The sequence below is a fragment of the Pseudonaja textilis genome, chromosome 2 (genome assembly GCF_049901715.1).
Source record: "Pseudonaja textilis isolate UNSWEBS1 chromosome 2, rPseTex1.2, whole genome shotgun sequence".
Classification (NCBI taxonomy): Eukaryota; Metazoa; Chordata; class Lepidosauria; order Squamata; family Elapidae; genus Pseudonaja; species Pseudonaja textilis.
In genome coordinates this window covers 27,675,485-27,701,581 of record NC_141991.1, presented here as the reverse complement: position 1 = coordinate 27,701,581, position 26,097 = coordinate 27,675,485, and the positions used below count along the sequence as shown (strand labels likewise).

The window sequence follows — 26,097 nt, the reverse complement described above, 5'->3', positions numbered from 1 at the left end:
ACCCCTTAAAGCCAGATTTGAGTTAATAACAGCTGTGTGCACACTCTTTTCCTCCCAGATTACGACACAACTCATTATTGGATAACTTCCCAATTGTTAAATAATAATTGATAAAACACATAAACCAATTTAACAGTATAATCTACTCCACCTCATGGTATCATCAAATTTCAATCTGCAAAGCATAGGCTTAGATTTTATTTCTGCAGTACAGGGAGTCCTTGACTTATGACCACAATTGAACCTAAAATTTCCATTGCTGAGACGTTTGTTAAGTGAGTTTTATGACCTTTCTTGTCCCAATTATTAAGTGAATCGCTGCAGTTGTTAATTTAGCAACACAATTGTTCAGTGAATCTGGCTTCCCATTGATTCTGCTGGTCAGAAGGTTGCAAAATGTGATCACATGACCTCAGGACACTGCAACAGTCATAAATCTGAGTCAGTTGCAAGCATCTCAATTTTGATCACATGACCATGAGAACGCTGCAATGGTTGTGAGTGTGGAAAATGGTTATTTTTTCAGTGCTGTTGTAACTTTGAACGTCACTAAATGAACTGTCATAAGACGAGGACTACCTGTATTCTTCTTGGCAGAAAACTTACTTATTTCTGATATCAATCTGGGATGACTCATAGCTTTCATGAATGACAATTTCTAAGCCACTGGTATAATTAAACAATAATTCAGAGTAAACATTAACAGCAAGAATTAGAGACTCAGAGCATGTATGTTTAACTTCAAATTTGTACCTAAATCTTACCCTGTTCCTTGGTGGGGGGGTGGGGGGATTTTTTTTTCATTATGGAACCAAGTCACTGTAATAAATGTCTAATAATTTTACCATGTAAATCTTACTTTGAAGTATTAAAACACAATTGCATTTATTCTATATTAAAGACAGATAGCACTGCCATGAAAGTTTAAAAATATAACTGGTTATGTTCAGGCTGACCAACTATTTATAATTTACATTTCATTGCAAGAATTATTTCTGTTGTAAACAAAAAGACCTGAATTTACTGTATTTTGGTGTATATTTATATCGGTCCATTGAAGTGAAAAAGAGTTACATATGATCCTAACTACTAAATTCTATGTTTACTAATACACTGATTAAGTAGCACTCATATTTCAGGGCAAAAAGAGTTACTAAATGCAAAGTCATTTTATTTATAGCTTTTGTTGTTTCTTTTACAACAGCTTCCACTTTCCACTTCCACAAGCACAGATTTCAAACTTCTGCAAAAGTAGGTTTGAAAAAGAGCAAAATCTGAACTTTGATTACAGGTGCATTTTAATCACAAATACAACTAACAAAATAAATTCAAGATTTTAAAACACACAAAAACCTTAATCTTAGAATGGTAAGCATCAACTCTGCAAACAATTGCACATTTTTTAACGGTATGAAAAAAATCTACCATCTTCAAAGAACTGCCATGCAAATCTCAGCATTTTGTCTGAGTTAATAGGAAACTCAGCTCCTGTCTGTTTTGAACTTTGGCCAAATTACATTTCAAAATGGCTAATGTGAGCTGCTTGCAGCAGTTAATCCCTTGTTTGAGATTATCTACTCTGATCAAACTAACTCAGCTACAGCCATCTAACATCACCGCTATTCAGCTTCCACTTCTGTCAGAATAAGTAAACGTCAGAAAAATGTTATCAAGTGTAATTCTCTTTGCTACATGTCACGTTAGTACAGAACTATACCAACCTTCTGCAAACTCCATTCAGAACTGGGCTTCCTGACAAATGTCTTTCAAAACTGCAGTCAAAAAGTTAAGCAGAATTTTTCAAGCCTGATGCCATAGAAAAAAGCTGTTCTGGAAAGCAATGGTGTTTTGTTTTCTCATTGACAAAATATGTGTTTTGCTGCACAATTGCTTTCAAACTTTTGCTTCATGAAATAAGTTTGCTTACGAGCGCCAAACAGATTCCCGTATTTAGTTTTATGTAACTTTTGCTAATACAGTAATGTTCATTTGAGTCACAAAGGTCCTGGCAGATAACTAGTAAAAACAGGGAGTTAGAATCTAATTTTATCTAAAGAAGAATGTATGAGTAAATTCCTCCGGTAGAAAAACCTGCCAGAGTTTGAGAAGGCTGTTCTTCAATAAATCTACTACGATAATTACTTGTTCCAATTTTATGTTTTCTTAAAATTGTTCACATATTATTCAAATATCTTGCCATAAAATGCATAATAAAAATTTCATGCAACACTAAATTATCAAACCTATTTAATACAATGTTTTATAATAACAATAATTCCTTATAACAAATCTTCATAATGGTCCTATAAAATTACTTTATCTTCTGATACAATAGTAAATTCTAATATTTCTTTTTACCAGACTATTTATCTTATCGGTACATTCTTATACGAATACCTGTTCTTTCATACCAGCACTCCTATGTCATAACTCTCTAATCATTGACACAAATGATTACTAGGGCTGTGTGCACTTCAAAAACAATTAGGAAGAACTGCTTAGGACCTCACACGAGTACAGCACCTTCAGCAATTCATTAAAAAAGCTTATCTTTTTCCAGCTTATCTCTACCCAAGCCTGAAACATGTTGTGGTTGCTACAAGAACGGCATTAATTTTAATGAGTCCACCCCTTAAAATCACTGGCATTTTTTACAGGCTTATTTGAAACCCAGGAGAGAAAAAGACATGAGTGCTGTAATGAATAACAGAGAGATAATGTGCCCGCACAAAGTCCAAAGCATTTAGTCCAAATCTTTTTGAACAGTACACACAGTATTCATCAGAAACTTACGTAGAACACATTACTACACTAGGCTGTTCAGAAATCTGCACATAAATTCAAAGGAATGATCTAGCCCTGTTTTCCATATCCCTCCAAAAAATGGTAGGGAACCTTAACCATGTCTGAATTTGGTAGGGCTACAGCCCAAATAGGGTCTAGGACAAGTCGGAGCGGCTGACTCAGCGAAGCCAGCTCACCACCACAAGCTCATCACTGCCAAGTCGCTTCTGCAAATTCACTGCCACCAAGTCATCGCAAGATGGCTAATTATCTATAGGGAGAAATCACCACAGACAGCTGGAGGAAGAGCTGGGTAGGCAGGTGGGAGACTAAGCGGGTGGGCAGAATACAGAGTAGCAGCAGTGGCTTTCCATTTTCACGCACCCTACAGCTGTCACCACCACAATGTTGAATTCCAGGCTCTTTGGAGTTTGGCAATTCAGCGGTGGTGGTGTTTGGCCATTCGGTGGTGGTGGCAGTGGGCGGGAAGGATGGCAGGGAAGTGACAGGGCATGTCCCATTTTTATACACCCCACTGCCGCTACTGCTAGCACATCAAACTCTCCTCAGATGTATGAAAATGGGAAGTGCCTGGCCTCCATTGCCTATCTGTCCAACACTGCCGAATGGCTAGAATACTTCTGCCACCACCAAACAGCCCAAACTCTAAATGGCCTGGAGCTCAGCATAGTGGTAGCAGTGGTATGTGTGTGGAAGTGTAAACTCGCTTGTTCATCTGGCTCTCCCTCTGGCTACCCACAGAGTTGTTCCCACAGAGAATTAGCCATGTTGAGTTGGCAGAGACAACTCGGCAGTGGTGAGCTGGCGGCAGAAAATTGCCTACATTGAGTTGTCCCATTCCGGCCCAAATATCTATCTAACATGTCTCTGTCTATCACAGGGTTGGGGATACTTCTGCATAACACAGCTAGGGTACTCTGCAGAATCAGTGAGACAAACCAGTGTCCAATTTTAAGAAAGACAATATTTTGTCAACAGTATCTCAGTATGAGTGCTAAAGCATTTGAGTGTTAAAGCATTTTGGAGTGAGCAGCCATAATATAAGACTAATGTATCATTCTTCATTATGTAGCTCCTTGCCATGTTTTCACAATACGGTAACTGAATAATAGCACTGACACATTTCACAGACTAAACTTACCACAAACATAATCTTGCATATGTAACATTTGTTCATAGAATTTCATACAACACTACATTATTCACAATTCTTTTGTGGCTCTTGTATACAATCCATATATCTCATCTAATTCCATTGAGAACTTCCAACATTCCTTAGAGCTATTATTTAATGCGAGTGTCCATGTTTTCGTGTGCATATGCATATACAGAATTCATTTCATGAACTAAAAACAATTAGGAATTTTTCATTGCATAATCTTGCTTTAATCATTCCACTATACATGATAAATATATCCGTTTCTGATTTAAAATCTACACTTGGACTGAATCGGAAAATTATTTTAATAATCAGATGACCATATACAACTCCTTCAACAGGCTTCTCAAAAAAGAGGATATTTTGGAGACAGAGTTGCCTTGCGACAAAATGATAATAAATTAAAATAAAAAATAAATAATTATAGGGACAATGCAGCAATCTTACTGCTCATAAATGACATTAAGTCCTTAATGCATATAAGACTTCATATTATTTATAAATAACATCAAATAGTAAATCATTTTATTATTATTAATAATTTATATACTACAGGTAGTCCTCGAGTTATGACTGGTCACTTAGCAACTGTTCAAAGTTACAATGGACCCCCACAAAAGATGCTTAAGATCTGGATTTGAAGTTCCAACAGCCAAGGCCTCCTATGGTCATATGATTGTATTTTGGGCACTTGGAAACCAGCCTACACTGAAGGCTATTTGCAGCGTCCTGCGGTCATGTCACCGGAATTCCCAATATATGTTTTCAGATTCCCAGCAAAAACTGCCCATTGTAGACAATGAGTTCAGTTGATGACTGCCGCAAAAAAAAAAAAATTATTGGCATGACATATGACCATAATTCTGGTTTCAATTATGGCTATAATTGACTATTTGTATGAAAACTCTTATGCCTATAATCTTTAACTGGGTGAAACCAGCAATCCATAGAAAAAAACATTTTCAATCAAGGAACCACAAATGGGTTAACTTATAAAATGAGTCCAAAATCCAGGATCCATGACTTCCATGGAAACTGAAGTTGAGCAAATTTTATAAAACATTTTATGACATAATACAAGATATCATAAAACATTTCCTGTGATCAACTCCTAGTATTTGTGCTATACAGTTTAAGATGGGCTACTTTCACCTCTAAATATCTCTCTGAATTTTAAAGAATTTTTCAAGTGCATTAGTGCCATCGTTGAGGGAGAGAGGAATATTGTGAAGGAAGGAAGGAAGGAAGGAAGGAAGGAAGGAAGGAAGGAAGGAAGGAAGGAAGGAAAGAAGGTAGTTAGTTCAATGGGGAAGCTAACAAGGTCATTTCCACTCAACTGATTTTTTTGCCTGCTTGTGGTCATTTCTATTCTCTATTTATGTCAAGAAATATCTCTATATGACCCAATGAGTCTAGTTATTTATTAAAGTTGTATTAAAACAATTCTACACTCATATTAGTTCAGTGTGTGCAAGCTCCGGATGTGCAAGTGTGTGCCAGCTCTGAGTTAATTTTTTTATTAGAACAACCAAGCATAAGAGCAAGCAATATAAAATATACAATCTGACAATGTTATTTAGGAATATTTAGATTAAATGAATATGGGGTTAAATTAAACGGGGTTCACATATGGAAGTAATCAGGTGAAATGAATAGGCCCCTTTCACTGAATTTTCTAGTATTGTATCTCTCAAAGGATTTCTGGAATAACAGCAGAAAAATATGCATTTCTCTATATTACAGCAGAAGATACATTTTCTTTTCCAAGGTTTGTATCTCATGAATAGCTGCTTTAATTTTGTGGACAGTTTCACAGTTCTACAGCATCATGTTTAAACAGCTTTAGTCCCCTAGAATATTTTCTAGCACCCCTGCCAAACTACAATTTGATTAACTCAAGGCTCTTCCAGAATAGTGTTTGCCTATGTATGTGTGCATGTGTATGTGAGTGAGAGAGAGAAAAAAAGAGAAAAAGGAAGAAAGAAAGAGACAGAGAATGAATTGGATACTGTCTGCTCTTGCTAAAAGACTTTTTTCTTTGTAAAAGTAGGGTAAAGCTAGATACTGTATAGTAAAATCACTTCAAAATTCTGTGTATACTTCAAGTTGCACATTGATTCCTTAGGCTACACTTCTTGCTCCGGGAAAATTTCCTGAGTGCTAATAAAATAAATGTTGCAAATATACTTTACTCACAAAAGGTCACACTTCTAAAGAACTAAGTTTTTGAGATTTTAAATTTTTAATATGGTATTAAGTATATTTCCTAGCACTCTTGTCTCAGGAGCTACATACCATACAATACATAAGAACAGTATCAATTCTATTTAAAATTACTAAAACTCTGAGAAATAATTTGCACTATAAGCATAAAGCTTTACCTAAGGTTTCAGTTAAAAAATGGATTAAATGCTGTTTCAGTGTGATTAGAAACCAAAATATCTAGCCAAAGGCTGGATACTACAATTATCAGAAAGGTACATTAGGTGTTTAAATGTTACTGTTGTAAAATTTATTTATAATTACATTTTACATGATTCTCTGAAAGCAATACCATCTGTCCGCATTTGGCTGAACTTTTGCTGGTCATGGAAAAGCCGCAAATCAGAGCAACAAAAATAATATTCTGTGTTTGTTCCTGCTGTATCTAAATAACTTATAAATCCTCCCCAGATGTTTTTATATGTACAAAACCATAGAATACACCTCAGCGACAAAGGCTGGATATTTCACCACTATATAATACTACTCACCAAATCTCACACATAACTCCTATTATGTCAATTTCAGAACAGAATTGACAAGCTAGATGAATCAACAGTTGCCAAACAACTGAAATCGTTTGAACGGCAGTTTCACGAACTCATTTTCAGGCTAAGACTGGTTTTGCTTGTTAATCTTTTGCCTCGCAACATTATTGTAGAAGGACTGACAAAGCTTAGGATTGGAGTCAAAAGAAGAATCAGCCTAAAGTCACTACATTCAACCGCTCTTGAATTGTTAATCCTTATCTAGCACCAAATAGTGCTAACCGATAGTTGACTAAGTGTCTATGGAGATTCTCAATCATCCAAAAGAAGCTTCTTGGACGAGAAGCAAATGTTTTCAAGAAAAACAACAAGGAAGTCCAGTTGCCTTTTGAAAATCATATTTGGGACCTTAATTGACTAGATTCCTATGCATAGGCATGAGCAAATAATCAGCTTAATTGGAACTTAACAGTGTGGCCCTGGTCTTCTGGACCTGACAATTATACAATATAATGGAAAAAGCTTAGTTACAGAATAATCTTGAAATAGGACACTAGTTTATTTTGAAAATAAGCATACATGAGCTTATACATGATGGCACAGTGGTTAGAGTGCAGTACTGCAGGCTACCTCTGCTGCCTGCCGGCTGCCTGCACTTTGGCAGTTCAAATCTCACCAGGCTCAAAGCTGACTCAGTCTTCCGTCCCTCTGAGGTCGGTAAAATGAGGACCCAGATTGTTGGGGCCAATAGGCTGACTCTGTAAAACTGCTTAGAGAGGGCTGTAAAGCACTGTGAAGTGATATTTAAGTCTAAGTGCTATTGCTATACTACTCGGTAACCAAACCTAGGCAGTGGCATGGAGGAAGCAGGATTCAGATGAACAGAAAATCATGAAAATGAAAGACATCTGCTGGATCATGAAACAGACATGAGAGCCATACTTTCCGTTTTGGTATACGTAATATATTCAGTCTGAAAATAAATTTTATATTAGCTATCAGGTGTAATTTCATCACTACTACTACCATTTATGTTGTGCTGTCTTACTGTGGCAGGTGTGTTTGTTCTTAGGAGAGATGAATGAAGGACAGCGGAAGTACATGCCAAGAATACATAATCCCAGCAAGGTCACCCATGGCATGACAGTCATTCTAGCTGCCAGCTGGCACCCATATTGGAAACATAGAAATCTGCTGGAGACAGATGTTCACTTTATCATCATTTCATGTGGTTTTAAAACTGGAAGAAGAACCATCAGTAACCTGGATATGCTGATGATGAAACTCTTAATTGGTTCGTATCAGGAGTTCCTATCAGGGTTACTAGGGGGAGTTACAACAGGAGGAGAGAGTAATGGGACATAGAAAAAGCTTGAAAAAGGTACAAGAGAAGGATTTAAAGGGAGGTCCTAGTGTTAATGGAAAGCAGGTTAGAAAAATAGGGAGAAAGGTGTACTATTTCAGGAAATAAATAGCTAAGGAGAATTAGATGATGATATTAAGAAACATTTTACCCACTCTTGCCAATCTTTATGATATCAGTATTTATGCTTTCTGTTATAGTAAAAACTTGCTTTGAATGGCTCGGTAAAAATAAAGTTATGTTCAAGTTTCCCAATTCTCTATTAAATTGAGGAATACCTCATCTGTGATGACTTCATTACAAAATGGCATTTACATAATTATATAATAATGTCATTACATCTATTATTTAAAGTAAATACAGTGGAATTCTGTGCTTTGCATTCAAAAACAATCCTAAGTTGTATTAACAGAGGGATACAGTGAAGAACAAGGGAATTACTAATACCACTCTATAATGCCTTAGTAAGACCACACCTAGAGTACTGCATCCAGTTTTGGTCACCACATTATAAAAAAGATGTTGAGACTCTAGAAAAAGTACAGAGAAGAGCAACCAGGATGATTAGGGGACTGGAGGCTAAAACAGACAACGAACGGCTGCAGGAACTGGGCTTGGCTAGTCTAGTAAAGAGAAGGACCAGGGGAGACATGATAGCGGTCTTCCAATATTTGAGGGGCTGCCACAGGGAGGAAGGGGTCAAGCTATTTTCTAAAGCTCCTGTAGGCCAGACAAGGAATAATGGATGGAAACTGAACAAGGAGAGATTTAACCTGGAAACAAGGATAAACTTTCTGACAGTAAGAACAATCAACCAATGGAACAGCTTGCCCTTGGAAGTTGTGGGAGCGCCATCATTTGAGACTTTCCAGAAAAGATTGGACTGCCATTTGTCAGAAATGGTGTAGGGTCTCCTGCTTGGGCGGGGGGTTGGATTAGATGACCTACAAGGTCCCTTCCAACTCTGATTATCTGTATCTGTAAAACTGAAATTTCACTGTAGTACAAATTTGTTCTGAGACTGCATTCTAAAAGCAATATCCATGGTACAATGACTGTATCAAATAATCTAATGGATTACACACACCTTATCTTTTATAAAAAATAATTATATTTGATATGATCTAGAAATTTCCAATATTTGGCATTACATTTATCAAAGAAGTTTTTTACTTTCTTTGACAAATCAAATATATATATAGGATTATTCAAAATTGTAGTTTATTTTTTTAAACACAGGTAGTCTTTGACTTACGATGGCAGTGAACCCAGAAATTTTGGACATAAGTTGTTGAGGTTGAACATCAATGCACCATGTTACTGGATACTATTTTACAGCTGTTTTTATAATGATCATGTAAACAAGTCACCATGAATATCAAATTAATCTTGTGGTCATTAAGTGTCCGATGGGTGGTGTTTTTTGCAGTTTTCTGCTGGAAAATTGTGAAAAATCCTGAAAATTATAGTCATGTGACCATGGGATGCTGCAATAGATTGTAAATGCATGCCAGCTGCCAGGTGTCCAGAATGTGATCGACTACAGTGTGTGTGTGTGTGTGTGTGTGTGTGTGTGTGTGTAGGTCATAACTTTGAGGATGGGTCATAACTAGCATTTTTGAAATCCATAGTAATTTTGAATGATCATTAAGTGACCAGTTGCAAACTGTGGACAAACTACATGAGATATTATTGGAAGATATGAAACCAGTAGATAAATTCATGTGAATTATAATGTTCCTGTTAAGAATCTCAGTTTAAAAACAACAACTGACATATAAAACTGGTAAATTCAAAAATGAACGTAAAATTCTAAGAATGAACGTAAAAATGAACGTAAAATTCTAAGAATGAACGTAAAAATGAACGTAAAATTCTAAGAATTCAGGGGGAGAAACTTCTCCCCGTTGGAACAGCCTCTGGAGATCTGTATGGCACCCTCCCTTTCTAATATTTTGGAAAGCTGTGAAAGTGTAAAATTTGAAAATTTTAAGACTAATATAATTAGGTAATACAATTTATGTAAATTATGATACAGGTTTCAATTTTTTTTACTGTTTATTACATGATTCATGAGAAATAGTGCCAGATACCTGTTCAGTGTGTGATAGTATAGATATGAAAGTAAGTAATTTAATTTGAAAAGTGCAGATTTCTCTTCTATTCTGCTTGGTTTTCCAGCAGCTTTAAGAAGGCGTTTCAATCTGAGTATTTAGCTGTCAGTAAAAGGAATTATTTCTTATTTAGAAAGATTGAAATGAAAGAAATGGCTAATGATGTACATATGTGCACTATATGGTCCCACACTTCGCATGTCTATTCTGTTCTAGAGAACGATATACTGAAATAACAGCAATTGTGTTCTTTCCATGTCAGCCATCTGACAACATCCAAGACGATACGAAGGGCAGAGAAGAGAGAAACCTCAAAGCACATCACTGAAGAGAAGGCTGGTTCCCTCAACTTTGCTGTTCTAAGATCATTCTGCATGAATAGTGCTAGTAGCAACCTACTTTAAGCTGTCATGCTGAGAAGGGGAAACTGTGAAGTCTAAATACTTCCAGCTTTTCTAGGGTATACTTACACAAATCACATACATTGTTCTTCATGATACTTCACATGCACACACTGCAAATGAACTGACAAAGGATCCCACTGTGAAAATCTAGGCGACAATGATGACACTGCCCATAACTGGAAAAAGAGTTAGTGCTGCTAATTGATGCAAATAGGCAGCAACCAATCTACTATGTATAAAGTATTATGTCTTCACTGCATATCAGAGTTAATATAGAGTAGATTATTGTGGCATATTGCAACATCTATCAAGACACTATTAACAAATTAATTTAGATCTATTATGTGTCTTTTAATTGTTCTACAAAATATGCATGCTGCATCTTTTCTTTAAAATATAATACTGTTGATGAGATCTTAAATAATAGGTAATGAAGTTCTGGATGCTGTAGACACAATAAACCACGCAGAAATGTGTTCTATGCAGGGCTGTGCAACCCATTTTAGGGTTATCACGCAAATCTACTTTTGTTGAATGGTTAGGGCTGTTCGAAAGGCTTTTCCTGTTGTTTGGGACAGCTTCTAAGTTTGGTTTTGTAGCCACTTCATTCCATGGAATGACATGATTCCCACCCCCAACTACCTCTATAATTGTTATTATAGATAAAACCAGGGGTGGGATGCTACCGGTTCTGCCCGGCTCTATAGAACCGGTAGCTCTGAAGAGCAGCAGACATTGAACTGGTTCTGTGTTTGCTGCTGTTTGGCCCACCTGCCTGCGTCACCAAACTGGTAGTAACACCAGTTGAATCCCACCCCTGGATAAAACTCCAACTTGAACTTCTGTAATTCATAAATGCCAATAGTTTTAAAGTACAGGAAAATAGGGTAAATAGTTTTAAGGTACAGAAAAAAAATAAGGTAAATGGACTGTGATAGTTATTTTGGAAATAGATAGTAAAAAGCCATGGAAATTTGAGGACACATCAGATCGAGGCAGAGAAAATTCTCAACTTACATGTTATTATATTTCAAAAGCTAATATGAAATTTTGGGAATAGAAGCAGCAGCAAAATCTATCTAGCCCAAGATAGATAGATAGATAGATGGATAGATAGATGGATGGATGGATGGATAGGTAGATAGGTAGATAGGTAGTTTGGTAGATAGATAGATAGATAGAGTCAGGCAAAGATAGATAGATAGATAGATAGATAGATAGATAGATAGATGGATAGATTTCCTTCCATGTTTCCTCACTTGGCATTTATAACCACTGCAAATGGCACAGGGTAATCTTAGGATTGTGTTCTGATTGCCAACTGTCAAATTAGCAATGAAAACAAAATGGACAGCCTCAGTAAAGAAGCTAATGAGTTAGGAAGCAGCTAATTGCTCAATGAATGATCCTCACATCCTCTTTCCATTCTGCGCATTAAAAAAGATTTTAGAATAACAAGAGTTGGAAGGGACCTTGGAGGTCTTCTAGTCCAACCCCCTGATTAGGCAGGAAACCCTATACCATTTCAGACAAATGGTTGTCCAGTCTCATCTAAAAAAATTCCCAGTTTTGGAGCATTTACAACTTCTGGGGGCAAGTTGTTCCACTGGTTAATTGTTCTAACTTCAGGAAATTTCTCCTTAGTTCTAAGTTGCTTCTCTCCTTGATTAGTTTCCATCCACTGCTTCTTGTCCAGCCCTCGGGTGCTTTGGAGAATAGCTTGATTCCTTCTTCTTTGTGGCAGCCCCCTATGCTATCATGTCACTCCCTAGTCCTTCTTTTCATTAAACTGGATGTACCCAGTTCCCAGAAACCATTCTTTACATGTTTTAGCCTCCAATCCCCTAATTTTATATCCAACAGTTTTAACTTTTCACCTAGGCCTTTGGCAAGAGAGAGGAACACCCCTCATTTCAAGCTATCTGTTCTGTCGAGCTCACCATCTTTTAATGAGTTTATTGTAATTTCTTTGTTGGAAACTGCAAACATTGAGAGTTGGGTGTCATACAGGTAGTCCTTGACATAAAACCATAATGGAGCCTGAAATTTTGGTTGTAAGTCACTGTGGTCGTAAGTGGAGGCATCATGTGAATGGAGTCAATTTTACAACAGTTTTTATGAGGGTCATAAAGCAAGCCTCAGGGTCATAAAGCAAGTCACATGATTGTTAAATGAATCATGTGGTCATTCTTCAGAAAGGGTTTTTTTTTGCTGAAAACTGGCAAAAAATATTGCAAATCTCAGTCATGTGATCAGAGGGCCAGCAGGCATCGACGGAAAATATCAATAACAGATACTTCTTCTGGTAATGGAAGAGTTTTGAGAAAGGTGACTTAGATGTAGGAGTTGTCAAAAACAATCTGTGTTATAAGATAAAATGAGCCTTTTATGATGTACGTCAGAATATTTTTTACCCTAACCCCAACTATTTCATTAAAATACTGTAATTCTTTCTGGAAGCAGCTTTGTTTTGGTTACTGTGTATACAGCCTTCTGAATAATTTCATAAAAAAGAAATATTTGAAATAAATGGGGTTTATTAGCAAGAATAATTCAATACACTAGGATAAAAAAAAACTCCATTCAAAACTGCATGCAATTACAAACAACTACCTATGTATATTGCTGTTATTGTAAATTCTTCGCAAGTTTTTTAAAAATAAACAACATACAACTTTTAGCAAACAAAACAATAAGCATGCAATGATACTGGTACAAAGTGGTCAGGGCTAAAATTGCTAGGTGTTCTCAATTTTATAAAGGAGTTGAGAGGTTACTCATTTTAAAACTGTGCCTATACAATAGCTTATACAATAGTTTTCATTTTGCACTGTCAAAATTATGGAGATTTTAGAAAATATGCTGCTGATTTTTAGCAATTTTCAACTGTGCAACCAAAGAGAATTCTAAGAGGTACAAAAAGTTATTTGTTCCTTCTGCAAATTTCCTTTAATAATTAATATAATTTAGGAGCACACCAGTGATAATAATTAATATTATTTTTCCAGTTAAACTATGGATTATGCGGTTTAGAGGTGAATTGTATATTGAGGTTTTTGTATTTATTGTGATTTTTATGCAAGTGTTCCCTGAGTCCTGAAAATTATTTTAAAGGCTCACCCACCCAGGTTAAAAAGGTTGAAAAAGGCTGCACTAGAATGTTCAATTTCAACAGACTCATTCCTTAAAAAAAGCCTCCTTTTAGCAACTGTGCAATGTAATTCATAAAAGGACACTATAAATTCTATTATCAGAAACCACATTAGATTAGCTGCTATAATCTTTCAGACAGGGGTGGGGAACGATGGCCTCTGTTATGACTTGTGGATTTCAACTGCCAGAATTCCATGCTGGCTCAGGAATTCTGGGAGTTGAAGTCCTCAGGTCATAAAGGGCCATTGTTCCCCACCCCTGCTTTAAGAGACAATATCTAAAGTCGTCTTAAAGTAAAGCTTCAGGCAAGCAACAGCTTAACAACTCTTACTGAAACCCAATCTTTGGAAACTCCAAGATGTTTTCCCCACACTCTCCATCCCATCGGAAATCACTCATTATCCTATGTATATTAGTAACTCTAGGCTTGAGGCCAATTCGTTATGTCAATCCTCTCATGTCATACAGTACAACCTACTCCCAAACCAATACAGTGAAAAGGGCGTTGGTACTTACCTGATAAGCCCGTTCTCTGTGAACTGCGAAGAGCATCCAGTAGTGGGAGGTGCTTCAGTCTCTGTCTGGATAGGCTGGGTTTAATTGATAGAACGCTCCTCTTCCTTCACGGGACTCCTTCTTGGAATCCCCCAGTTTTGGCGAAGACAAAGTGATGAAACCCTTGTAACCTTCACCCTATCTAATCATTGGCCGGAACAGGACCCTACCAGACGGAAATTGGGTAGGGCTGGATGCTCTTCGCAGCTCACAGAGAACAGGCGTATCAGTTAAGTACCAATGTCCTTTCTCCAATGAGCTGCTCAGAGCATCCAGTAGTGGAACATACCAAAGCTTGGCTTGTCCTACAGGAGGGTCTCCGTCTGGAGTGGAGTCCCCTCTCGGTCCATGTGGACTCGTTGCAAAACTCTCCTACCGAATAAGGCCTCAGCAGAGGCAAAGATATCTATTTTGTAATGTTTAATGAAGGGTGATGGGGAGGCCCATGTTGCTGCCCAACATATTTCTGCGATTGGTGCTTGTGTGGCCCACGCCACTGAAGTGGAAGCACTCCTGGTAGAATGTGCTGTTATGCTCTTAGGCACTGGTAAAGATTGAGTCTCGTACACCTTAGTGATTGTGGCTTTCAAACACCTGCCTATAGTTGAAGATGAGACTTTGTGTCCCTGGGTGGTTGGCTGAAAGGAAACGAAAAGAGCCTCTATTTTCCTGAAAGGAGCTGTTCGGTTTAAGTACGTACGGAGAGCTCTCCTTACATCTAGGCGATGCCATTGACGTTCTAGCCCGAGATGGCCTCAGGCAAAAGTTCGGGAGAATAAGTTCTTGTGCCCTGTGGAAAGCCGAATTAATTTTCGGGATGAACATGGGGTCTGGACGAAGAACCACTCTGTCTGTGTGAAAAATACAGAGGTCTTGTTGGGCTGATAAGGCTGCTAGTTCTGAGATACGTTGTGCTGATGTTATTGCTACCAGGAAAACTACCTTGTATGTGAGAAAGTAGAGACTCGTAGTTTTCAGTGGTTCAAAGGGGCCCTTCATGAGAGCCATGAGGACCTTGTTAAGGTCCCAAGTCAGGTAAAAGTGCACTACCAGAGGCCATAAATTCATGGCGCCCTGAATAAAACTCCATATGCATGGGTGATGTGAGATAGATCTTAGACCTTTCCAGGTCAGGACCGAGGCTAGGGCCGCCACCTGCCATCTCAAGGTGTTCGGTGAGAGACCCTTGTCAAGACCCCCTTGAAGGAAGTCCAATACTTGTGCCACTGATGGAGAGAAGGGATCAATGTTGGATCTAACTCACTATTTATAGAAAATGTTCCATGTAGCATTATATATGCAGTTTGTTGAAGGGCGGCAAGCTGCTTAGATGGTAGTGATTACTCTGTTCGAGAGATTCTCGTTTCTCAGATGCCTCTGCTCAACCTCCATATGGCTGAAGGTCCGGGTGTTAAATCGGATCCTGGGTGAGCAAAACTTTGTGCAGTGGAATCCTGCAAGATTCTTCGGTTGACAGATCCCAGAGGTCCATGAACCATGGCTTCCTGGGCCAGTATGGGGCCACCAACAACAGCTCCGCTTTTTCTTCCGAAAGTTTTTGGACCACCCTGGGAATCCACCCTGGGAGAGGGGGAAAGGCATACAGAAGGCCTGGGGGCACCAGCAACGTAAAGCATTGATGTTCTCCACTCCCTGAGCTGGGTACCTCAAAATGAATCTCGGAGCTGCGAGTTCAGGGAAGAAGCAAATAGATCTATGACCGGTTGACCGAAAATCTGTACCACTTCCTGAAACAGACTCTGGTGCAGGCGCCACTCTGATTGATCGACTGTGGCCCTGCTTAACCAGTCCACCTGGGTCTTTGACGATTGAGTCGTTTTAAATCTAAAATTGCCCTACCCTCCCCCCAGAACTCTTCGGAACTACAAACAGTAGTGAGTAAAACCCTTGCCCTTGCTGATCCAGAGCCACTGGTTGGATGGCTCAGATCTCCAGGAGATGGTTGATAGCTGTTTCCATTAGGTTCTGTTTAATTGGATTCTTGGAGAAAGGGCATGTCATGAAGAATTCGGGGATGTGGATTGGAATTCTAGAGCCAGGCCAAATCTGATGGTGTCTCTAACCCAGGAATCCAAAGTAGAGGAATCCCAGCGGTCTGCAAAAAGTTTTAGCTGTCTGCCAATAGGGGCATAGGATCTTGACCTATTTCAGGCAGCAGAAACCTGTGTTTCCTGCCCATGAAACTGCCTTTTACTTTGCCCTCCCCTCCGGTTTCTGTCCCCGAAGTCTGATCTTTCTGACTGCTGGACGTTCTTAAATCCGGATGCCCTCTGGAATCTTGGAGAGCATTGTACCTGATGGAAGGGACAAAAGGAACCTCTCCGAAAGGGCTGGGAAAGTCTGTTATCTGGTCTCCGAAAAAGAGAGGGGAGGATCTTTTTCTTGCTTCTGGTTTCTATAAGAAGCAGGTCCAGAGCGGCGCCAAACAATTTGTCTCCTGAGTTTGGGGAAGAGGAAAGCTTCCATGTCTGTTTAGTATCAGCTTGCCAATGTTTGAGCCATAGCAATTGGCGAGCTGTAACTGCGATGCTATGGCTCAAGCAGAAAATTTGATAGCATTGAATGTGGCGTCCACAGAGACTTCTGTGGCTGCTATTAGTTTGGCAATGTCTTGATGCGCCCTGATGTTAGAATTTGGTATGGTTTCCCTCAGATGACAAGAGCCATCTAAGGGAAGATCTAGTGAAAAAAGATGTGGTTGTTGCCGCCCTTATGGCCCAAGCATCTGATTGATGCGTCTTACGAAGAGCTATGGCACTTTTTTCTTCTGGCTTAAGTGCCTCCTCTGCTTCGGTGGGAATAGCAGAGGACAATGCTAAGGCTACCACAGGGTCATCTACTTCTGGGGTATTAAGGGAGTTGGAAAATTCTGATGCCAAATTGAAAATATTTCTGTCATATCCTGTGGGGGCAGGGTACACTGCTGAAGAAGCCCATTGTTTCTGGACAAGGTCCGAAAACATCTGTGGGACTTCTTCAGCTATTGGATGGGAGAAAATCAAGTCCTCTGACTCCCCTTGTGCTACTGAATGTTGGACAGAGGAGGGGGGGGATTATTAAGGCGCATGGTGTTCTTGGCCTTGAATAGTAGAGATTTGAATAGTTGAGGATGGAACAGGCCCATAAAGGTTGGTTGATCTAGCTTGAGGCCTTCATCATCAGACGTACCTCTTTTGAGGAGGTCTGCCTCCGACAGGACTGGGGCGTCGTGTACTGACCCTTCTTCAACCTGCTCCATTTGGTCCTCCTGTTCTCCCTCATCCTGTAAATCCTGCAGATGTATATGTGGTATTATAGAAAGATCCCCTTGGGGAGGTACCTGAGAGTAATGCAGATCCATTATGCATAGTGACTGTACCGATTGTGAGTTGCAGTCGGAAGGTGGAGGCTGCCTGGCCAGTACGGTCTGCTGTACCCTCGCAGCGATGCCCTGACAAATCGCTAACTCCATCCAGGCCCTCATTTTCACAGATACCTCCTCTGGTAGGAATTGCTCGATGTAGGCCTGCCGCTGTTGGAGTAAAGGTGGCCTCGGGAACCCCCTGACACAATTAATGAGGAACCGGTCTGGATCGGTCCGGGAGCTGTACGCCTGAATGGCATGGACAGATCCAGGGGTAGTTGTAGTGTGTCTTGCATCTGGGCCAGCCTAGATAGAGAAGAAGGCTGGGAATTCCTTTCAGCATCCCACATGCATTTCTTCATATGCTCTTCTAACACCTTTTGGCATCTAATAGCATACTTTTCTGCGGCCTTTGAAGGGCCTTTAGGATGCTTTGACTTGTTCTGGGTTCATGAAAGTTTGGAAGATGGAGCTTTGGTATTTTTATTTACCATTACGACCCTTGATTGTGATATGCCAGCGAGACTATGCGAATGTAGATAAATAAATAAATATATCTGGGGCAGTTGGCATGTCCAGGGGCCTGCTCCAAAAAGGTGCAGGGGACCCTATTAATTTTTAATTGCTCCCCCCCCTTTTTTAACTTCTATAATTAGGTTAATATATGTATGGATATATATGGTATTATTATTAATATCATTATTGATATTGTCCATAATATTGGTATAGATCAATCTATATATATGTACTCACACACAGGCTTGCACTTATATATACAGTGCTCAAAAAAATAAAGGGAACACAAAAATAAGACATCCTAGATCTGAACGAATGAAATATTCTTATTAAATACTTTGTTCATTACATAGTTGAATGTGCTGACAACAAAATCACACAAAAATTATCAATGGAAATCAAATTTAGCAACCCATGGAGATCTGGATTTGGAGTTACACTCAAAATTAAAGTGGAAAAAAACACTACAGGCTGATCCAACTTTGATGTAATGTCCTTAAAACAAGTCAAAATGAGGCTCAGTAGTGTGTGTGGCCTCCACATGCCTGTATGACCTCCCTACAATGCCTGGGCATGTGTGTGGCCTTCACATGCCTGTATGACCTCCCTACAATGACTGGGCATGCTCCTGATGAAGTGGCGGAAGGTCTCCTGAAGGATCTCCTCCCACACCTGGACTAAAGCATCCCCCAACTCCTGGACAGTCTGTGGTGCAACATGGCATTGGTGCATGGAGCGAGACATGATATCCCAGATGTGCTCAATTGGATTCAGGTCTGGGGAACGGGCTGGCCAGTCCATAGCATCAATGCCTTCATCTTGCAGGAACTGCTGACACACTCCAGCCACATGAGGTCTAGCATTGTCGTGCATTAGGAGGAACCCAGGGCCAACCGTACCAGCATATGGTCTCACAAGGGGTCTGAGGATCTCATCTCAGTACCTAATGGCAGTCAGGCTACCTCTGGCGAGCACATGGAGGGTTGTGCGGCCCTCTAAAGAAATGCCACCCCACGCCATTATTGACCCACTGCCAAACTGGTCATGCTGGAGGATGTTGCAGGCAGCAGAACGTTCTCCACGGCGTCTCCAGACCCTGTCACGTCTGTCACATGTGCTCAGTGTGAACCTGCTTTCATCTGTGAAGAGCACAGGGTGCCAGTGGCGAATTTGCCAATCTTGGCGTTCTGTGGCAAATGCCAAATGTCCTGCAAGGTGTTGGGCTGTAAGCATAACACCCACCTGTGCATGTTGGGCCCTCATACCACCTTCATGAAGTCTGTTTCTGACCGTTTGAGCAGCCGCATGCACATTTGTGGCCCGCTGGAGGTCATTTTGCAGGGCTCTGGCAGTGCTCCTCCTGTCCCTCATTGCACAAAGGCGGAGGTAGCAGTCCTGATGCTGGGTTGTTGCCCTCCTACGGTCTCCTCCACGTCTCCTGATGTACTGGCCTGTCTCCTGGTAGCACCTCCATGCTCTGGACACTATGCTGACAGACACAGCAAACCTTGCCACAGCTCGCATTGATGTGCCAGCCTGGATGAGCTGTTAATTTGCGCACCAAGAGCTCAGCAGCAACTGTCACCTCGTTAATAGCCTGAAATGGCTGGAACTGTACTTGGAGGCGATGAGGGGAGAATAAGAGCGCTGATGCCCCTACCCCTACAGGTGTTCTATGAGGGAGAGAATGCCTCAGGTAGTTGATTAAGGTGCACACTCTGCTCTTTTAAAATAGTGCAGCACTGACGGATTCATAATGGCAGGGGCAAACTAATGTTGCCGCTTCTAATCGCCGTGTGGGCGAGCGGCACGATCTTTGCTCCAACGGCCGGGTGATCAATTAGTGCCGTCGGAAGCTTTGATGCTATCTTCGCTCCGATGGCCAGATGACCGCTACTGCTGTTGGATGCCTATGGGACTCAAGATGACAAGTCGATTTAAATTTGCTAGTCAGACCTGATCTTTGCTCCTATTCCAGCCAAGGATATAGTTGCCAATCTCAACGAAGGCTGAGCAAAAACTGGGGGATACCAGGGAGGAGTCCCGTGGAGGAGAACGAGCGTCCTATCAATTAAGCCCAGCCTATCCAGACAGAGACTGAAGCACCTCCCACTACTGGATGCTCTGAGCAGCTCATTGGAGAATGAAAATTTCAAACAAGGTGATAGTATATTTCCACCCATCAATTCCCATCAAACCAATATAATTTTACCTTTTCTCATTAGAGAACTACTTCAACTCCTGCATGCTATGTTTCTTCCACCTTTACAATGTTTGATGGTAAGTAGTACCTTTATCTTAAGTATACTCACAGTGCTTTCAATATTAAATGTTCTCTTCCACTGTTTTCAAAAGAATATTATGAGCATGGCAGGGAAGAGAATGTTATTTAATTATTTATATAGTACTAAGTATTTCCCAAATGATTTTTATGATTATTAAGAAACACATCAAAAGGAAATGCAGTTTTTCACTTAAAAAGGGAATTATGTTTAACCTTTTACATTAAATGAGTCTTTATACGATGCAGTTCAGTCTTTGATAGCCTCTTTGAGACAATGCTATCCAGATTTATTTGGCAGAATATGTTAGACGTTAATATTAGTTAATTAGAAAAGGGATAAATTCTGGTTTAGAGAAAGGCTTATTTCTTTATTTAAACAATTTATAAGGCTTCCATTATACCAAGAGTGAGAAAATCATCACCGCTGGTTAAAATCATCACCATTAACAGTTAACAAAAACCAAATCCCAGCTCAAAAAACATCTAACTCATAAAGAACACATAATCACACTGAACAACAAAGCTCTCTCTCCTAAGTACCCAGTCCAAATGTTTGGGGGAACAGGTTATTTAATGTCTTACAGAAGGCTAAGAGGTTCAGGGTCAATCTGGGAGCAGGTTGTCCCAAAGGGAAAGTGTTGCCACAGATAAGGCATGAGTAGAGGATCCAACAGGATAACATTGCTTAATAGAATGAACCCTGAGTATATATCTTACTTGCTAAATTTGATGGGGTGAGAAAAGACAATGGGAGATGAAGGGTTTCACAAACAGCCTGGCCCCAAGCATTGTAAAGCTTGAAAGGTGACAACCAGCACTTGGAAGTCCACTGGGAGCCAGTGCAGCTCACAGAGCAGTGGTATTATATGGATTACCATGAAACACCAAAAACAGGAAGGAACTGAAGCTAACCTCCCCACCTCCCTTCACTAGCCTCCAGGCATTGAGGAAGAACCTCAATAACATCAACTGTTTTGTCCAGGCAGAAATGTATAACTGAGTTATCACCAGTATATGTCATGCTGACAGATGAGCTCACCCAGCAGCTTAATATCAGGGGTGGGATTCTACCAGTTCGCACCTATTTGCTAGAGCCGGTTGTTAACATTCTAAGCAGTTCGGAGAACCGGTTGTTAGAAGAAATTACTGGCCTAATCCTGTAAGGAAGGCAAGAAGGAAACATTCTGGTGTTGCTTACAGAAACTGCCTCTCTGTTAACACTTATTACATTCTTGGCAGGACTAGACTTCCTCAGAAACTTCTCTGGAGTTATTTTTTCCCTCCTTTGCTGGTACTTTGCTTGCGTGGAGTGAGCATTCAAAGTTACAATGGCAGTGAAAAAAGTGACTTACAACCATTTTTCACACTTACGACTGGTGCAGCATCCCCACAGTTATGAGAGGCCAGGCGAGGAGATGCGTGTGTTGATGTGAATGATATTGAGTTGGCCACACCCAGCCAATAACATGACCACCAAGCCACGTCCACCCAGTCATATGACCACCAAGCCATGCCCACTAAGCCACGCCCACAGAACCGGTTCTTAAAAAAATTTGAATCTCAACCCTACTTAATATGGATATTAAATAAGAGCAGGGAGAATAAGAGCCCCGTGGCATCCTACAAAGCAGGGGCCTTAAATTCAATCTCCCCTCCCTTGTCAACCCTGACTGTAACTAGACCCAGAGAAAGGAAGAGAACCAACTTAATAGCATGCCTCCCACTCCTAATCTCCTAAATTGTCCCAGAAAGATGCAGAAAATAAATGGTATCAAAGGCCACTGAGAGTTCAAGGAGGATTACCATATATTGTGAAGTTGGGCTAAGCCCAATTTCACAATACTTATTCTGATCTTGTGCTAGGGTGCAGATAGATGAGTATCAAACTTTTTCTTTAATACAGACAATAGGTGTCTCAATCTCATACTGAAGAAAGTATATATTTCCCCTTCTATGAGATTTGAAGTGTTTCATCCTACATTAGATTTCTTCACAGTTTAAATATTCTATAAATTACTGTGTTATATAAGCTATCTGCTGAGTTGAGAGAAACAAATATTGGGAAGAAACAGAATTCATGAGATGAGATGTATAGGTATTGAGAAAGTTCTTCAGCATTAATGGGTGATGATGGATAGGATCATCTTCAACAAAGAAGAACAAAATGTAGAAGAAAAGGATAAGATCCTGATCATTTCACTTGGGACAAAATTTTGATCTTTCTACTTTGTATTTGAGCAATACAAGGTTTTCTAAAACTGCAGGTACATTTAAGTTCGTTTCACAGTTGAGGTGTTAATCCACATAATATGTGTTAGTGTCCAGTAAAAATGTTACTGACAACATAATAGTCAAGCAGAAAAGTCAGTTTTGATACATGTAGATTGCAATTAGTATAAAAATAGTTCCTAAAAACTTATTGTGTTTTAAGTAGTATCTGAAACACTAGATTCCCCATCTGCTGTGACTTAATTGCCAAAATAAAATTGGTTGTTCCTCCTATTCTTCACAGCAAAGAATCTCAGCCTATCTGTCTAGTGCCAGACAGGCACAAGTTGTGGCTGACTACCAACAAAAGGCCTGAGTTAATTATTGTGTATAGTTTAACAAATTACCATTAAAACTTGAGTCGGTTCCATATAAATACTTATCCAGTCCTCAAACAGTAGTTCACCAACTCCAGATTCAAGCAGTGGGATTTAATCTCTAGTTCTAGCAATGGTTGATTTAATTTCTTCTTGGCAGAGCTGTATGAAATTGTATCACCACTACACAGAGTACTCTGGCATTTCCTCAGGAGCATTTTGCACTTCAGCTTCAATGTAGGAAGTGTTTCAGTAAGTCACTTTAACCAATTACTTTGTAACTGAAATAGTACATCGTTTAATGAAATTTTGCCAATTGGGTAGCCATTCCAATAAAATAAGTAAACAAAGCCTGGAACTCTGTGTCCATTACAATATTACGCAAAGTGAGAAATTCTTAGGTTATACTCTAAGCCTAAATCAAGTTTTGCTTGCTGTCAAGTTATAGAAAAAAGGGTGTGAGCCATGTTTTCAATATAACCCCAAAACATATATTACAAAGAGTTACTTTTGTGATAGGTTGTTATAAAAGCAATACTGCCTTTAAAGTATTGCTGCCTCTGCATGCTCTTTCTCCTAGTGTCCATAAACTTGTATTTAGCAGTGGCTGATAAAATGCTGTGGTTATTGGTGTTCCTTTTACTGTATAATTTGTAATTAACAGTATTGCTGAAGTTCTGTTTGTGCTGCTGTATTTTGTTTTCTTCTTGCTTTTAACATGGTTTGTATGAATCAAATTTTACTTGAATAGGTTTAGAGTCTCTCAGTGGCTTCATCTAGAACAGAGGTGGGGGACTATGGTCCCTTCCTGATTTGTGGACTTCAACTCCCAGAATTCCTGGCTAGAATTCTGGGAATTGAAGCCCACATGTCATAAAAGAGCCATAGTTCCTCACCCTTGATGTAGAAATTGAAAGAATGTCATAGATGCTCCTAAAGAATGGTCTCCAAAGTGGATACATATTCATTTATATCATATTGCTGGAAAAAGAAGTGCAATAAAATTTATTTTACTACTGGGAATAATTATTACAACAGGAGAATCGTGTGTATGTATAAAATACTTGAACAAAGAAAATGAATGAGATGAATGAATATCCAGAAACACATATACACACATTAAATCCCATTATATACTAAATTAATATCTTGGGGCATTAGATTGACATGGTATAAAATAGGAAGAAAAATGAAGAAACAATGGAGAGGAAGGAAAAGAGGAGGATCAAATGAGGGAACTAGAATTCTAAATGGAAAGTCTAGAAAAAGAAAAGATGGCGGAAAGAAGAAAAGATGGCTGGCAGAAGGAGAGCTGAAAGCCATTAAGAGGGAAAATCTTTAGAGTTTTGACTTCTGATAAATAGCTTTCCAATTTAACCTCTTCAAGTGTAGCGATTCTACAAAGGAGCTCACAATGTGCTCAAAATATATTAAATGGCACAATGTTAGGAACTCCCATTCTAATTTTTAAAAAAGGAATTTGTAAGTAGAAGTCAATTTCTTTCCATAGTCCCAATTTTCCAATGAGAATTATTTTTTTTCACTATCTGATTACAAAATCTAAGCAGCAGTAAAGAATACAGATTTTGAGAATTTTGTTTAGAACTTTTATATACTATATTTTAAGGAAAACTCAATTCCTGTTGTTGTTTTCTTTCTTTTCTATTTTTGAGAAACATTTCTTTGTTAATGCAGCCTACAGCTTTAGAATTTCTCCAGGCCAAATTCTGAGTCTTGATTCCACTCAGCTTTTTCAGATCAACCAGAACAGTTAAGTGCTGCCACCTAGCTGAGCCTCATTAGGTCATTTTTAAACAGCAGAACACAAACCACAAATCAAAAGATAAAGTTGAAAGGACAACTGAGTATTCCCCTCACCCAGCTATGATTACTTTTGATAACTGAATGCTTATTAAATGCTATATATAACATTTTCTTGCACACAAGGATATTCTCTCTAGAATCCCCATAAAACAAAGTTTGGAAAAGGCATTCAAATGCACATTTTTAACGAAGTAATATTTGCACAACTGGTTTAAATTACAAGAGCCAGACTCCATCCTGATAGCACAGAATAGTAGTTATAAGGTCAAATCCAAGTCTAACTTATAATAAAAATATAAAGAATAACATTCCTAGTTTTAATATGCAAAGGCTAACTAATACAGTGCTATAGTTATTGTGCTAACATTGTTTCTCTGAACATTAAAAATGCCCAGTTATTTTTTATAATTTAATACAGAATGAATTATTCATATTTTATATATTTATATAATGCAAATGCACCATCAGCTTTTAAGATAATAAACAAAGATAATTAAAAGCTATGAAGCTTAATCTTCAAACTCCGACAATTAAAAAATGGTTCAGTACTTACCATAATGTGATTGAAATGCCTGTGGTTTTATGACCTGATTACAGTGGTTACACATCACCAAATAGAAATCATCATGAGCTGGGCAAAGACCAAATATTGGCATATCTAAAATAAAAAGGACAATAAATATATTTATCTCACTGCTAATCAGAATCAGTGTACAAGTTATGTAAAAGTAATATTTGATGTTACCATAATTAAAACCCTGATATCGTTCTTCAAAAGCAGCAGGAGGCAAAAGCCCAAAGGGAGAAAATGAGCATGCAGTTATTCAACTATTTATATTTATAAAAGCATTTCTAAAGTCACCTTGCTCCTCAGAAAAGCTCCCTGTGATTTCCAATTTTAAACACAATAATTTAACAAGATAAGATACTGTATATAGGAGAGTTAAGAGTAGGGGAAAATATTTAAAAACCAAGACTGGAGATAAAATGTTCAAAATATTTTGAACCACACTGATAAAACACATTAACCGATTTCCTAGAAGTAAACATGAATATGCCAAATTAACATATTTACTCCAATGTTGTCATAGATAAAACTAGAAAACACAGATAAAACAGCTGGAACTAGAAAGTTTCTATCCCAGGTCTCTTTACTCCCTTTTTCTGAATGGTGAGAAAAACAGAAGGACCTCCAAAGAAGATCATCAGCCAAATGAGGTT

General features: G+C 39.0%; 1 protein-coding gene across 7 annotated transcripts in view; it reads right to left on the bottom strand.

Moving 5' to 3' along the window:
- ATXN7 (ataxin 7) overlaps positions 1-26,097 on the bottom strand; it is a 129,735-nt gene that overhangs the window by 22,810 nt on the left and 80,828 nt on the right. For all 7 annotated transcript variants that reach the window (XM_087923601.1, XM_087923603.1, XM_087923600.1 and 4 more), the window contains one exon: positions 25,430-25,534. In XM_087923601.1, the coding sequence (XP_087779727.1) occupies positions 25,430-25,534 (105 nt within the window). The remainder of the gene's footprint in view (positions 1-25,429; positions 25,535-26,097) is intronic.